The following is a 17,021-nucleotide window of genomic DNA, read 5'->3' on the forward strand; positions in this document are numbered from 1 at the left end:
CCTAATACTTCGTACTAGACATCGCTAGCAGATGATTAGAAAAACTGCAGATACACAATTCCAGTGTTGAATCAAGACTAGCTTGTCACACTTGTGAAAAGAATAGTCAGAAATGACCTTAAACCTGAAGCTGTCAAAGTGCAGATTGGAGTCTTAAACACAGTACACTTCAGTTATTTCAACATTCCTGTATATGCTTTAACTAAAGCCAAGTGGACCCTCTAGGTGTCGTGTTGGGATATTTAGGCAGGAAGTACATATTCTTACGCATACGTTTGATGCATTCTGGGGTCTGTGAAGCCGTCTTTAACTTCCGGGTCAAAGGGTCTCGAATCTCCCCTCGTTGACCTGTCACTCTGTTTGTAACCTGGTAAAGAAGAACAGATTAAAAACAACTTGCATATTTTGTGTAATCTTACAAAGGATATAGCCCTTATGAAAGACAGGGAAAATTAAAGTCTCTAACCTTCTTATAAACAAAGGTTTCCCCAGTTGTTGTAAATAAATGTAAATTAATTGTAAATATAATATCTTGTCGAAGAGACTTTTATTCTAGAGTTAGCACCTGTGACAGCATACACCTTTGTACATAGGTCAGTTCCTATACTCAAAAACATGTTTGTCATCGTGCATCGCGCTTCTCAACTATCTCATCATAGTTAAGCATCCAACATGATAGCACAATTATATCAATGTAGATTGAGCATGCAGTGGTTTCATTGTCATTACCTTATTCATAAGAGTGTCTATACTATCCTCCGATGCACTTAGTATGAACACTTCACATAATGCTTGGATGAACCAAGAACCTTCAACCTGACTGCGAAGAGACACACTTCCTGAGGATTAAACACAAACATGTCTTTCATTTATCAGCTGTAAAGACGTAATTCATCTCAGACAGTTTCGCTATTCCTATTGGTGGAGAGCACGTCACGTGGGGGTGTTAAAACCTTTGATAATGACCAGTGTTTAAACCGGTTGTGATTGGCTACTCCGCGCTAGTCTTGATGCAAGACATTTCTTGTTATGGGCAATGCAGGCGCGTGAAAGGAAAAACCAGAACATGTTGCATCAAGACTATTATGCGCAAGCGCACAAACGGGACCGGAAACAGGCATGCAACACACGGACGTCAAACATGTACATGTAACATGTACTAACCATGGAGGTAGAAACATACAGAGCTCATTACAAGCACATCCGAAACGGATAAGTTTTTTTTCGAGTTTCTTACTTTATTAGCCTTTTAAAAGAACTAGTAGCTATACCCTTTTATTCCCTTGTTGATGATCATGCATCAAGAAACATAAACCAGCATTGCAAAGGTTTGGTGTCATCATCCAATGTTTTATTTCATTAGTTTTTTTGTATTCAGTTTTAAATCCTAAAGTTAAGTTTACTCAGCGAAGGTTCCATAAAAAGGCACTTAATAAAAATCACAAGTTAATTACGACTCAGTACGAATTGGTACTAGGAATCAAACACACTTAAATGTAGAGAACTTTGTGTGCAGTAAATCCAAGGTTTTATTTCATTTGTTTTTTAATCGGTTAAATCATCTGGTTTTCATCAGTTAAATCAGTCTTGTGGGTACAACCATTTGTAAATATCTTTTGTTTACTATTTTTTTTCTTTTTTCTTTTTACTGATGGAGTCTGTTTGGTCTGGATTGTGTGGCATATTATATAACAATCATTAGCATAGTATCTTACTTGGTAACGAGTAATGGGGAGAGGTTGATAGTTTAAAACATTGTGAGAAACGGCTCGTTTGAAGTGACTTAAAAAGAGAAGTAGTTTTCTGCAAATTCGATTTTGAGACCTCAGATTTAGAATTTGAGGTCTCGAAATCAAGCATCTGAACTGAAAGCACACAACTTCGTGTGACAAGTTATTTTTTCTTTCATTATTATCTCGCAACTTCGATGACCGATTGAGCTCAAATTTTCACAGGTTTGTATTATTCTTGCATATTGTTGAGATACACCAATAGTGTCCAGGGTCTTTAACATTATTGCTAGAGGTGATAGCGTACCTTCAGTTGTCGCATAGGCAAAGAACATGTCAGCATTAGCAGGTAAGTCATTAGCAAATGAATAATCAGCATTGATTGAAACATCGTCATCATCATCATCATCTGAGTGATATTCAGTATCTGACACACAAATATCATTGTCTGCTTCCACTAGTTGAATGCTTTGGTCTGAAACAAAACACACAAATAATAATCAACAAAATGATCAGCTGTCGATTTCCTGAAACTCTTCCTAACTTTAGACTAATCTTAAAACTTCGGACAAGTCCCAACCCTGCACTGTAATTTACAAACCTTAAGATTAATCCTAAGTTAGGACGAGTTCGGGATGAGACGAGTCCTAACTCTTTATAAAACTGACCCTAGAGTATTATTTGCTCAAACTAGTGCAATTTTAATGGAGTGACTCAATTTACATTCACCTAAAGGCTGATTTCCTGCTTATGGTTCAAATTTATCCCTTCATTCCTATGGATTGACAGACTTTCCGGTCACAGTGTTTAAGTACACTTTTGATACATCTGGCCAGCGGCTATACGTCCCATCCAAAGACAGAAGCAATGGTTAAGTGTCTTGCTTAAGGACACAAGTGCCACTGCTGGGGATTCAAACCCACACACTGCTGATCAGACTGAACACCAGAGTTTGAATTTGGTGCTCTTTACCCCTCGGCCAGGACACTTCCATGACATGCAAGCTCCAAGATGATCATGCAGAGATATCAAACAGGTATACCTCCCCTGCAGGCTTGTATGAAGAACAGCTTAGGTTTACCGAGGAGAGCGGGGCACCGGTGACCCTCAAACATTGAGTAGATATTTCTGAGTTGGATGCTGGTTTCATCAACTCCTTTAATTACTCCAGTATTACCATGACTCATTAATACAACAACAGCAGAGCAGTAGTCATCGCATTCAAACCTGCTTCTAAATCTTCCTAGGCTGTCCGATATCTCCTGTTGAAATATTCAATAATAATCAATACAATAACTAATTGATCAATAGTTACCAATAGGCTGTCTGATATCTCCTGTAGAAATATTCAATAATAAAAAATATAAAAAAAATAAAAAGGATGAGTAAGATGTAATGCTACATTACCTTAGCAGTTAAATTGGTGTGAACTTGTAGTACATATCCTAGTTCTTGAAGAACATGACATATATTACCAAGATCAACCTCTGACCCCTTCCTTCGTCTACCATTGAAATCGCTGTTGTTTAAGACGTATGCCAATCCCTTAGTGTCCTTCCACATACAGTAGTTCTATTTAGAGAAAAACAAAACAAAATATAAATCACTCTATTTTATAATCATCTAAAGGTATTTTAGTCGAGTACGCATTTGTTGCACAACGCTGTATACTCCACAGGCGGAGCTGAGACGGTTTAAGGCCCAGTGACCAGGGGTAGTATTTTGAATCACTTTGAGACACCCTTCGGGTTTGAAAAAGCGCTATATAGTTTTTATATTTGTTTTAATAACATCAGTTCAACGCAAGTTGAGTAACTTCTTTTTTGCTTTTTGTTGTCCGAAGAATTCAAATAAAATAAAAGTTAAAATAACTTACATTGTGAGGATCAAGGAGTGATTGTAACGGCTTAGCAGCAGGTATACTATAATCCTTGTAAGATCCTTGTGCGTTAGGAATAACCTCCGTCAATGTCTCAACACCTGAAACAATATGTATAATAAATCAGTTGGCCAAATCGGATCTTACATCATCACAACTACTCAGTACTACGCATTAATATTGACCCCCATACAACCATGGCCAATTGAGTCCTGGCACCAAGCCCTTCGTGATTATTTATACAAAGTTAGAAAGAACTTGAACAAATTATATGCAGCAACTTTGAAGGAAAGGAATGAATATTCATAAAACGTCCAGGCATTTGCCTTTTTCTGTGACAAGACTTCTCTTGAAATATTATTCCATGAAATACTTTACTTTTTGAGAAAACATTAAAAGAGTTATCAATTCTCGACAACGAGAATTAGGGATTTTTAGTAAACACATGTTATGACATGGCGAAACATGCGCAAACATGGGTGGGTTTTCCCATTACTTTCTCCCGACTCTGATGACCAAATAAGCCTAAATTCTCACAGGTTTGTTATTTTATATATAAGTTGTGATACACGAAGTGTGGGCCTTGGACAATACTGTTTACCGAAAGGGTCCAATGGCTTTAAGCATTCTAGGTTCTTCACCATTCAACCTGTGCCTAAATTTGAATCAGTGCTTCTTCCACCTCAAAACTTTACCTTTTGTAGTATTCTGTTGTCCTTCCAAAGCCACACTGAAGTCACGATACAACTGTATATCCTGTGACCTTATAACTTTATAGAGCATCCTATCCACTGCTTTAGTCCTTCCTAATGTTCTCTGAGTGGCTTCAATCTCCTCTCTATCGCTGATATCAAACAATGATGGGTTCCAAGCTAGTAGGGATTCAGGGTTTAAGACTTCGCGTAAGGCACCAGCCTCATATCTCAAGTCCTCTCTCCAGACCAGGACCTTAATGCTGAGCTGATCCGGTTTGTACTTTTCCTCTGTAAGGTAAACAAAGATCTCATAAGGTCTCAAAGCCATTGGACCCTTTGGGTACTGGAGAGCTGTTGATAGTGTAAAACATTGTGAGAGATGGCTCCCTCTGAAGTGACGTATTTTTCGAGATGGTAGTAATTTTCCACGCGTTTGATTTCGAGACTTCAGATTTAGAACTTGAGATCTCGAAATCAAGCATCTGAAAGCACACAACTTCATGTGACAAGGGTGTTTTTTTCTTTCATTATTATCTCGGAACTTTGACGACCGATTGAGCTCAAGTTTTCACAGGTTTGTTATTTTGTGTATATGTGGAGATAAGTTAACAAAAGTGTCCACTGTCTTTAACAGTGAGATGGGTGGTTTTTAACTGTGGGTGGGTATTAGGGGGCATTCTTTGTGGCAGGACAGCTTTGTAGAGGTGCTGGTCACCTGTTCCTCCTCGCCACTCACCGCCTTGGTATTTTTTAGCTATTTTGCTTCTTTGTCTCTTTATGTCTCTGTTTGTACATTTATATGCCAGTTTAAAGTTTTATAATATACAAATATTGAGTGGTAGAGTGGAATGGGAGGAATATTATCGCAAGGTAAAATTTGGACTGTTCCATTTCACGAGGCGAAGCTGAGTGAAATGGAACAGTCCAAATTTTACCGAGCGATAGTATTCCTTCCATTCCATGAATGAAAGCAATTCAATATTGGTTTTATATAACTGACATATAGATCCTTGTCATTTGATGTATTTTAAAAGTATAACATTATTAAAAAAATCACAGAATTTCTTGACAACCAAAAATCATATAGCGCCGAGTAGCGGCAACAATGCACAAATCGGTTCACAACCTTTTGCACAGGTGCTCCTTTGTTCTAGCAGCGGCGCGGTGGCGCTGTACTGCTCAAAAAATTGGGAACAAGGATGATCCTAACTGTTGAATGGGAAATGCTATTCTCCCTGGGCGAATAGGTCTTTTTGATCGCCGGTGCGGATGGGAGTAATAGTGAATGTCACGTGAAGTAAGTTCACCAATCAAATGACAAGGATCTGTATGTCAGTTATATAAAACTAACTAAAACTAATATAGTACACAACAAAACTCACCAAAATTGAAGCTGGCATCACTGTCAGGCACCTGTAAGAAGAAAGTAAATTCAAACTTATTTTATAGTTCTTGAAAATGAAATAAAAATAAGCATAATACCTGGGTCTAACATCATTGTTCGTTTGAGGAGTGCCTTCTGTGACCATACCTTTTGCATCATAATACATAATTATGTTATGCCTTGGTGGCGCTGATTTTGATCGCCTTATTAGAGTACATTTTTTTTCAATTTGCTGTTGTGCTGTGTATAAAACGGACCGAGTTACACTACTAAACTCTACTTTAGACGATGTGACCTGTCACCTGTTTACAAAAGAGTCACAGAGCCCGGACTTCCTGCAGGCACGATGTTTTAAAAGTAGCATACAATGATCCACACAAGTTTTCCTCGAAATTGCGTGGTTTTCCTTCTACTGTGCGAACTATCACCGTCGGCCATTTATGGGAGTCAAAGTTTTGACCCCCATAAATGGCCGACGTGTTAGTCGACGAGGTATAAGGAAAACCACGCAATTTCGAGGCATGTTTGCGTGGATCATTGTATTCTACTTTTACAACATCTTTCTACCCATATGCATTTTATAAAAAACAGTTACAAACGTTTTTCAAAGACCAACTCGACTGATCCAAGGCAACGTGTTCCTTTAAAGGAGATTTCAATGTCTAATTCTTTTCAGTTTTCGATATAATGTAAGGGGCACACATCTCAAAACTTGTCCAGCTTTTACTTTCATGAGTCTTGGATTTTTGTGGAAGTTATGACACAAAATGTCAACTTTTCCAATGACCTGTGCAGTATTGTGCCTGCCAGAATACTGAAAGAATGTACAAGGTCACACATTGTAAACAAAGTTCACATGGTCTATATGATGACAGAGTATGTTTTTTTATTCAAATCAAGACTGTAATGTTAATTTTTGTGTTTAGCACTGTATACTCAGTACTTTCCCCGAGTCCTGAGAAAAAAATTCACAGGCATTTTTACTCGGGTGGGATTCGAACCCACGACCTTTGCAATTATAGAGCAGTGTCTGACCAACTAGACCACTGAGATTGCCCGGTAGCTAGAGGCAGTTCGAATCTTATGTTTTTAGCAGCGGGTACTGCAAACGATTTAATAGATGTTAAGTTTAACATCTATTAAAATTGTAATGATTTTATCCATCCTGTCAGTGGCTCTTGCGCTATTGGATGTTGCCGCAATAAAAAATTTAAATAATAAAATTAAACAAATTGCGTGTATTCAATATTCTTTTTAAGGGCACTGAACAATATTGGTAATAACTCAAAATAATAATGTACTTGGTAACAAGCAATGGAGAGCTGTTGAAAGTATAACACATTGTGAGAAAAGGCTCCCTCTGAGGTAACAAAGTTTTCGAGAAAGAGGTATTTCGAGAAAGAGGTATTCAAGACCTAAGAATTAGATTTTGAGGTCCCCCAATCAAAACTTCATGTGACACGAGTGTTTTTTCTTCCATTATTATCTCGCAACTTTGATGACCGCAATTGAGTTAAAATTTTCACAGGTTTGTTTAAGTTTGAAACACACCAAGTGAGAAGACTGCGCCTTAAACACCCATCAGGGTGGATATGTGCGCATTACAAGTCTTATTATTATTATTATTACTATTATTATTATTATTATTATTATTATTATCATTATTTGACAATTACCCAAGGTGTCCAGAGGTCGATTTCACAATAAGTTAGGACTAGTCCTAACTTAGGACTAGTCATGGGAGATATGAAAAACGCATGGCTAGTCCTAAGTTAGGACGAGTAACTTGTCCTAACCCAAGATAAGACTAGTCCAAACTCTTTGTGAAATCAACCCCAGTGTCTTTGTTTTATAATATATTTTTACCTGATGTCCTAATCGTTGCAGCATTTTATCAATGACATTTACTGCCTCTTTGCAGCCCACCAGACCAGGGTGCTTACAAATAGCTCTCAGACGACCTACACTGGGCTGAACTCGCTCAAGTAGCGCCCTCGTTGGTGAGGTATCTCTGCGTACACAGAGATGATACATGTAGTCCATTTCAGACTCGGTTACACTCAATGCCTCTGCCAGACCTCTATAGTCCTGCCCTAGAGGATGAATAATATCCAAACATCGACAGAGAGCTACCAGATCTTCTTCCAGCAGCCAAGCACTACTACACTCTAACCCATCACGTCTCAGGAAGGTGCTATTATAACCCACACACAGTACATCAGTTAATAGTTCAGTATTCCTAGTCTTAGGATGGACGACAACACGATGCTTAGCAGACTGGATGTCAGCCTCGGTGTAGAAGGATATATCTTCCAAGTCGTTATGCTGTAGCAAGGATCTTGGGCTGAGGTAACAGATATTGATAGCGGTTCCTGGTGAGCGATGCTCAATTTCACTCAACACCATACCTAACACATACTCTAGTTGTGTGTAACAAGCACTGCGATCTACTTTTCCAGATCTACCACGAACACAGATATGAATCGCTCTCTGGTAGCTTGTCAGTTGAACTAGCCCCTCGATGTCTCGAGAAAACTTAAGGGAGTGTCTAGAGATGCACACTCCACTTTGAAGATCACAGAAACACCTCATGATGCGCACTTGTAGACATGGAAACACATCAGGAGAAAATATATCAGTGTCGTCTTTACATTCGATTCTACGCCCGTAATACTCGGTGAAGCGTGGGTCTTTACTCCAAACGACAGGGTCTAAATCCATCGGTAACCGAGCTGGTATTATATAATGTGTGTCATCATAGCGGAACACCAGCTCTAGATGTTGCAGTAGATCCATAAGAATATTGACATCAGCTAAATCTTGCAGTAACCCCCTTATATCTGATATTGAATACAATTGCTTGTTGTCAAGACGGCTGATATTGCTAGGGAAGTCATCCCCTGCAAACAGTCGACCAATAATGTCGTAGCACAGCCAACGTGGCTCTAATACAACCCAGTCCATTTCATCACATTGCTTCTTGTAGTAGATCTGAAATCAAAATACAAATAGTTCAAATGCCAAAAACACTGAGTTTGGGTACATGTTGAGATATAAGGTCAATAGAACAATCAGTTGGGTACAATGAATTCAGGAGAATTCTTAAAGAATGTGGGTACTTTTTGTAACACAAAACACAATGTCCACAGATTTACACTAAACTTACACCATTTGAAAATAATGACAGGAGAAAGCTTACCGAAAAATATTACTTGCTGAGGTGCTGTAGTTTTTGAGAAATGAGTAAAACATTGTCATGAAAATATGTACTTTCTATAAATTATTTTTGTGACTTGTTTTACTCATTTCTCAAAAACTACAGGACCTCATCACCAAGTAATATTTGAAGGGAACCATTCTACCATTATTATCTTCAAACTGTGCGAGTTTAATGTAAATTTGTGGACATTGTGTGACCCAGACCCTTTAAAGTGCACAGACTTCTAAAGGAGAAAAATTGGACAATGAGCACACTCTCTGCAATCCTCAAGTGTATTTGGCACACGGTAATTGTATTCTTGAAAGTTGTCACATGGGGAAAAAATCTCAGGCAATTTCAAATGTGCCATTTGGCAAGTTCATTTCTCATTTCTGAAAGATGAGAATATTCAACCAGAAATAGTTCTGCATCTCATTTTGTGTTCTGAAAGGATAGAGGAAGTCCATAGAAATAGAACCCGGAGAATGCTGAGCTCGACCACCCTCTGTGTCGTCTGTGGACGCGGCGTATCAATACCGCGCAATTTCGCGTATGGCAAAACATTCATCGTACGTGTGATACGCGCGCATGGCAAAAAAGGCAAATGTCGGCGCATACAGACCATTTCTGGTGTTTTCATTGGTCAATGATGATGTCATTGTATGGCAAAATTGTATGGCAAAATATTTTCCCATACACGCTTTACCAAAATGGCGTATGCGCGTCCATAAAAATGGTCTCACAACGAAACCGCGCGCACAATGAGACACTCAGCATTCTCCAGGTTCTATTTCTATGAGGAAGTCATAACAATGACAAACCTTTTTAAAATAGTAGAGGAAAAGTACCTGAAACTGAGGAAATAACATCCTTTATCAGGCTGATTCCGTTCTAAACACTGACAACACCTGAACCCCAAAATGTTGATATCTGATGTTAACATTAAAGGGAAGGTACCATTTGGTAATTACTCAAAACAAATATTAACTTAAAAACTGACTTGGTAACGAGCATTGGAGAGCTGTTGCAAGTATAACTAATTGTGGGGAACTACTCCCTCTGAAGTAACGTAGTTTTTGAGAAAGAGGTAATTTCTCACTAAAATAATAAAAGACTTCTAGCTAAAAGTCTTTTATTCTTATTTGAAAGCTCACAAATTCATCCAACAAGGGTGTTTTTTCTTTCATCATTTTCTTGCAACTTCGATGACCAATTGAGCCCAAATTTTCACAGGCTTGTTATTTTGTGGTTATGATGGGATGCACCAAGTGAGAAGACTGGTCTTGGTCTTTGACAATTACCAAAACGTGTACCTTCCCTTTAACACAGATTTCTTCCTCATAAGACAATGCAGTTAATGTGAAACACAGACTATTTTTTCATCATTGCACATAGAGAGTATTTTTATAGTGTGTTTGCTTCCCTATGTGACTGGATTAATAGGCTTTGAGCTACAGTGTTTAATTATACTTTTGTTGATCCTGGCCATCACTAGGGTTGTTTTATCATTTCCTGTGCCCATATTGTTTTTCTTGCTTTGTATTTACTTTTGTACATGTACTTATAATTATCTATTTGACATACTGTCTGCTTGTATTTGTAATTGTTTATTGGCCAAATAAAGAATAAGAAGAAGAATAGTATCAAACAGTTATAGCAATGATATTTAAAGTGGTTAAAACCTCTACAATTCATGAAAAGTCCAATCAGAGCTTTGCTTATGTGCCTTAATTGGGCCTGTTTGACATTTCTCTTGTTGTTCATTATTTGAAACCCTCACACCTTGCCCAACATTGACGTAGACTGAGTTTGGCGAGGCACCCGGGGCTTTCTTGTACATAGTTCCTTCCTAGTTATTTATTTATTATTTTGCTATAACACTATAGTAATTTTGTGTACTTCTGTTACGCACTTTTGATTTTGTTAACGTTCTATGTACTGATTTGCTCATACAAATATTTTCTAAAGGCGCTAGAAAAGTTACAAATAAAAAGTTTGAACCAGATAGACAAATTTACACAAAGTAAAGTATTACACAGAAAACAAATTAAAGAAGCAAGATGAAAAAGAACACTCCCCGTTATCTCTTAAAGACATTGGACACTATTGGTAACTATTCAAAATAATTGTTAGCATAAAAATACTCGGTAAAGAGCATTGGAGAGCTGTTGATTGTATAAACCAATGTGCGAAATGGCTCCCTCTGAAGTAATTTCCACTCAAATATTTGAATTTGATTTCAGACCTCAGATTTAGATTTTGAGCTCCAGAAGAACCATCTGAAAGCACACAACTTGTGTGACAACTGCGTGTTTTCTTCACGACGACCAACTGAGCAGAAATTTTCTCAGGATTTTGATTTTATGCATACACCAAGTGAGAGGACTGGTCTTTAACAGTACCAACAGGGCCAGTGTCTTTAAATGAATGTAAGATCCATTATTAATCATACCTCACTCATTGCAGTCAGAAAGACAGCTGCAGTTCGATGCAAACTATCATCAGCTGATCTGTTAACAGTCTTCATTTTATAACAGAACTGTGTCCATGAAATGACCGGATAGTTGGTTTGATACCATGTATGCTTCAATCGTCTGATCTCTTCACATAGACGAGGCATTACTCGACTCCCCTATTCAATTAAAGTAGAGAATAAATGAAGATTTGGTTAGTCACTCTAGATGAGACTTATTATATTAGGTCCCTCTTCTTCTCCGCCAAGCCTCATCGGCTAGTTCTTTCAAGCAACTACTCAAATTTTGTGTGTTTGTGTTTTTAGTAAAAAATCCAAAACAATCTGTGATGCCGGCATGGGTTTATTTTTCAGATTTGGGGAGACATTTTTTTGTCGTTATTATATGCTTTCAAATGATACAGAAGATACTACTAAAAACATTTTATCACTGCGGACTGGGTAAATTAGCGAAAGTTTGAGATTTTTAAAGAATTTTGTGAGTTTGTGTTTTTGATCAAAAATCCCAAAAAATCTGTGATGCCGACATGGGTCGTTTTTTAGATTTAGGGTGAAAAAAAATTCTGTGATTTTATGCTTTCAAATGATACAGAAGATACTACTGAAGACATTTTATCAGTGTGGACTTGGTATATAAGCAAAAGTTTGAAATTTTTAAAGAATTTTGTGTTTTTGGTGAAAAATCCCAAAAAAATCTGTGATGACGGCATGGGTCAATTTTTAAGATGTGGGGTAAAAAGAAATTGTTGGTTTTATGCTTTTAAAAGAACCAGAAGATACTTCTGAAGACATTTCATCAGTGCGGACTGGGTATAGAAGTAAAATTATGAGATTTTTATGAGAAGTAAACATTTATGAGAAGTAAACAAAGGAACAGCAATTAAACAAACAATACAAATTAGAAAACATAGACAAGTAAATAGGTAGGTAAGTAACGGCTAAGCCAACTACCAGTATTAAATGCAAATCAATCAATTATTTTGGGGAATTTAGTAAAAATGTTTTTAGTCTGTATTTTTGAGCTAATTGAGGGGCAATTATTAATTGGTGGTAGAAGATTATTCCAGTTTTTTGGTCCAGGGAAAGAAATTGTGTGTTGGAAAAGAGTTGATCTAAATAGGGGAACAGGTAATTTAGTTGTCGACCTAGTAATGTAATCATGTACGGTGCTGTCAAAAACAAAAAGATTGAGTAATGATTTAGGAAGTTGGTTGTTTACAAACTTACACATAAAAACATCTTGCTGAAATACATTTATATTCTTAAGAGACAATAGCTTATGTTTCTTAAACAAGGGAGTGGTGTGCTCGAGAAAGGGGGCCTTGCATACAATGCGAATAGCCTTTTTTTAAAGTTAAATCAACTTATCCAGATTTGACTTGTATGTATTGGCCCAGATAATGTTACAATAAGAGAGGTAAATGTAAACGGTCTTTAATTGTTTGTTAACTTTTAAACTCACCTTGAAATAGATTTTTTTTCTTTCAAACAAGAGTATATGCTTACGAACAATAAAACAATTTTTTTTAGTAATTGTTTGTCACGATTTATATGTTTAAAAAATATATAAAGTTGTTTGGGGGGGCTGACTCCGCCTACCCCTTTTGTGACGTCAATCGAGGCAGACTTTGCCTGCAATGCGTATAGTAAACACGCGTGCAAAGTACATGTACGTCCAAGTCGTGAGTTGGTACGTTTCAAAAAGTGTTTTTCTGCATTCAGCAGCAATACACGAGATCGGCAATCCCAAGATTCACAAGCCGGAAGTTCCCCTCCGCCCCATAGTTGCCTCGAGGGGTTCCCCCACCTACGACACTGCCAAGTACCTAGCTAAAGTACTTCGACCCCTGGTGGGTCTCACTGAACACCATGTTTCCAATTCCACCCAGTTTGTTGACATTACCCGCAACCTAACCCTACAACCCACTGATATCTTGGTAAGTTTTGATGTGGAATCTCTCTTCACCAATGTGCCCACTGATGAAGCTTGCTTCTTGGCCAAGGAGAGATTATCACATGACCCATCCCTCCCTGATCGTACTGGTCTTTCACCTGACCAAATTCATGATTTGCTTTACACATGCGTTTCCTCCAGTTGTTTTCAATTCCAGGGCAAGTACTACGAGCAGACAGCTGGGACCTCCATGGGATCCCCTATATCCCCGGTTCTAGCTGACATATTCATGGAGGAGTTCGAGTCCTCATCACTCCTCACCACTGACCTCCGACCCAGCCTGTGGCTCCGCTACGTTGACGACACCTTTGTCGTGTGGCCCCACGGTCAGGACTCTCTCCATGAATTTCTGCAGTACCTCAACCAACAACACTCCAGTATCAAGTTCACCATGGAGCAAGAACATTCCGGAAAGTTACCCTTCCTGGATGTTCTCATTACAAGAAACCAAGACGGCACCCTACATCACAGCATTTACAGGAAACCCACCCACACCGACCGCTACCTGCATCAGCGGTCTTTCCATCATCCAGCCATCAAGTCGTCAGTCAACCGTGCGCTGGTTCAACGGGCTTATACCATTTGTGATCCGGATAGCCTCCAGCATGAGTTGCAGCACATCACCACTTCTCTACAGCGGAATGGATACAACGCCAAGCAAGTCAAGACTAGCAAGCCCGTCCCCCCCGACCAAAGGGTCTCCTATACCCAAGGTCAAACACACACACCCACAGTTAGTTTACCATACCTAGGTCCCCCCTCTCATCGCCTCCAACGCATCTTCAAGGAAGCAGGTATCAAGGTGTATCACTCCGCCCCGAAGAAACTCCATGGCTCTCTCCAATCGCACAAGGACAAGAAGGACCCCTCCGCCCGTGCCGGAGTCTATCGCATTCCATGCGAATGTGGTAAGGTTTATGTCGGGGAAACCGGGCGTAACCTTCCCACTAGACTTAAGGAACACCGAGCACACGGAAGGAGAAGGGACTTCGATAAATCCACCATCGTCAAGCATTCCCACATCGCTGACCACCGAGTGAACTGGGATGCTGCTGAGATCATCGCTCCCATCCAGGCGTGGCACCCTAGACGCATTAGAGAGGCCATCGAGATCCACAAGCATGACACCGTACCCCAAGACATCGGCTTCCACATCAGTGACATCTGGCTCCCCCTTCTCCCGACCAATGGATCTTCTATATCCACGGTCACCCCCTAGGCCCCAACTATTAGACTGCTTTGGGTCATCTATACCCTCAGTCACCTAGGCCCCACACCCTCACTGTCCCCTGTGCTTGTTCCTACTGACACGGTTCAGTGAGCACACACCCCCCACACAACCCCCAAGGCTCCACAACAGGTTTCACCACGCATCATCGAGTTCACTTCCCGCCTACATTTCCCGCCTTCGTGCATCACCGCTGATCCACCGCCTAGTACTTAAGCAGCATGCAGCATCAGAGTCCAGCATTCTCCAGAAGACGATCAGAGCATACTGATCGAAACGTCGAGTTAACCCAACGGTTCTTTTCAGAACCACCCCAACTCATTTAGAGATTGTTATTACATGGTGTTACCGCAAACTCTTCTATATCTTATCTCCACCATGCAAAGTTTCAAATCCTACTTAGCAATACACCTGGTCGGCATTGCCGGAAAAAAACAAAAAAATCTTTTTTTGAAACGTACAAACTCACGACTTGGCCCGTACATGTACTTTGCAATTGTGTTTACTCTACGCATTACAGGCAAAGTCTGCCTCGATTGGCGTCACGAACAGCGCCCTCTCGGGTCGGGGTCTACTCTTAAATTTGTAAATAACATAAGAACTGATTTTTTAAAACCTTAGTTAACTGTTTATTCACATTCCACTCATCAAAACACATATATTAGTGACAAAAGCTTTATTTTGAAAAAATACCACTTCCAGGTGACTTTAATGTAGCATTAGGTATTTTTTAGATTGTCTATTTTGTTGCTTAAGATTTTTAATGTTTGTTAACAGCGCTTCGATGCCGCTGCTTTTTGCGCTTTATAAATGGTGGCTATTATTATTATTATTATTATTATTATTATTATTATAGGTATGAAAGAATAAGTGAACAATATAAAGTACACAGAATGCTTGACGGGAGTGTATACTTCAATCTACTCATGATACCACTATTTTTGGAGATTTTGTTTTCTAATTCTTTGATATGGATGTTCAATGAAAGACATTCGTCAATATAAACTTCAAGAAATTTTTTATAAATCACTCGCTGTATGGGCTCATTATTAATTTTAAAACTTGACAATTACATAAAATCAATTTCTTTTTACTTTTTGAAAAAGCCATATTGTTAAACTCCTGAATACCCCACTATTGTGCTTTTCTCTGACCATTACTAATCCGTTCAAGTAAACAGTGTTTTTCCAGTAAAAGGTTATTTATAGAGATTTGAGCAAATGCTCATGCCTGATATTTTACTTATCGACCTATTGCCAATGCTGGCCTTTATACCGCCCAGTATCTTGTAAAACTGCAAGTAAATGCTACAGGGCAATAGTAAAAGGTCAGTTTTATTTACATCTCAATAAGAAGAGTCCCTCAAGCAACTTGCGTTTACTTACTAGTTTGACCAATTGCAGGCTTACTTTGATTTATGATGATTTAAGTAAAAGGCTAGTAAAAGCACATGCTAGTTTTTATTTATTCGGCCCATTGTCTCTGCTGCGCCTTGAACATCTTTGTAGATAGATTTGGCGCATTACAAATACCTAGTATGTACCTATGTTTCAGCAATTTTGAGACTGTCCATTTATATTTTTAACACTTTTGTCGTTTGTAATTCTCTTAAGCATTTTTAATCTGTTTATCTTAAATTGTCCAGCATTGTTCTTACTTGCTTAACTTTTTAATAATTGTCTTTGGTCGTTTGTAATTTTCTTAAGCATTTTTAATCTGTTTTTCTTAAATTGGTTTTCCTTAGATTGGTCTGTATTCACTTAATATTTTTAACCTTTGTGAAGCGCCTCGGGACCCTATTGGGGTTAAGGGCGTTATATAAAGCTGTTTATTATTATTATTCATTAAATGTATTTTGTTTTTATAATATTGTTGCCCTCCCCAGGGTTATGGGGTGTGTTCCAGTTTGGAATAAAACATATTACAATACAATACAATTATTAGGTGTTCGGGTAACAGCCCGAACAACTCTTTGTTATTGTTCGTTTTTTTCTTTTTTTTGGTTTTTCTTCTTCCTCTCGCTGTCGATTGTTCGCAAAAAAAAGCATAGATGCGAAGCTTGCATTAAGTTGAAACTTTGCACACTGGTAGACAATAACCAGTAGATGATGCAAAAGTTGTTACGTCACGATGACGAGATACACTAATTCAAAGTTTATTATTTCAAAAAATCATAACTTTTGTTCTACACGAGGGATTCTTACAATCAATACAACATCGGAAAGGTCAATAAAAACTCCGTAAACGCCTCACAGACATGACCCCATTTTGATTTTGTCTTCCGGCTCAAAATCGAGGTTGAAAATTCTAAAATTCATGTATAAAGAACTACAAAATTCCCCCATTGATTGCGCGTAAAGATTTTACAAGTACATGTACATGTACTTTGTCACCACGTGTAAGCATGCGGTGCATTGCGGTCACCACGTGTAAGTATGCGGTGCATTGCGGAGCATAGTCACGCTCTGCAACTGCACGT

The 17,021-nt window shown here is 38.6% G+C and overlaps 2 protein-coding genes across 2 annotated transcripts in view; one reads left to right on the forward strand and one right to left on the reverse strand.

Moving 5' to 3' along the window:
• Positions 1–202: 202 nt before the first annotated feature.
• The window catches only part of LOC139951646 (uncharacterized), a 42,542-nt gene continuing 25,723 nt past the window's right edge, over positions 203–17,021 (reverse strand). The window contains exons 15-24 of the mRNA XM_071950621.1: positions 11,340–11,519; positions 7,555–8,679; positions 5,687–5,717; positions 4,305–4,592; positions 3,607–3,710; positions 3,138–3,302; positions 2,773–2,992; positions 2,038–2,205; positions 730–839; positions 203–367 (exon numbers count right to left, since the gene is read on the reverse strand). Coding sequence (XP_071806722.1) covers positions 203–367; positions 730–839; positions 2,038–2,205; positions 2,773–2,992; positions 3,138–3,302; positions 3,607–3,710; positions 4,305–4,592; positions 5,687–5,717; positions 7,555–8,679; positions 11,340–11,519 — 2,556 coding nt within the window. The remainder of the gene's footprint in view (positions 368–729; positions 840–2,037; positions 2,206–2,772; positions 2,993–3,137; positions 3,303–3,606; positions 3,711–4,304; positions 4,593–5,686; positions 5,718–7,554; positions 8,680–11,339; positions 11,520–17,021) is intronic.
• Positions 12,086–15,352, forward strand: LOC139951799 (uncharacterized). Its single transcript, XM_071950867.1, has 3 exons — positions 12,086–12,092; positions 13,083–14,350; positions 15,320–15,352. The coding sequence occupies exons 1-3, from the start codon at positions 12,086–12,088 to the stop codon at positions 15,350–15,352; spliced, it is 1,308 nt and encodes a 435-aa protein (XP_071806968.1).

Source organism: Asterias amurensis, chromosome 19 (assembly GCF_032118995.1).
Source record: "Asterias amurensis chromosome 19, ASM3211899v1".
NCBI lineage: Eukaryota > Metazoa > Echinodermata > Asteroidea > Forcipulatida > Asteriidae > Asterias > Asterias amurensis.

Excerpts from the sequence above, each read along its gene's own strand:
- LOC139951799 (XM_071950867.1), top strand. Across the intron at positions 14,351-15,319 it reads CCCACATCGCTGACCACCGA|CGCTTCGATGCCGCTGCTTT; the intron begins GTGAACTGGGAT and ends GTTTGTTAACAG.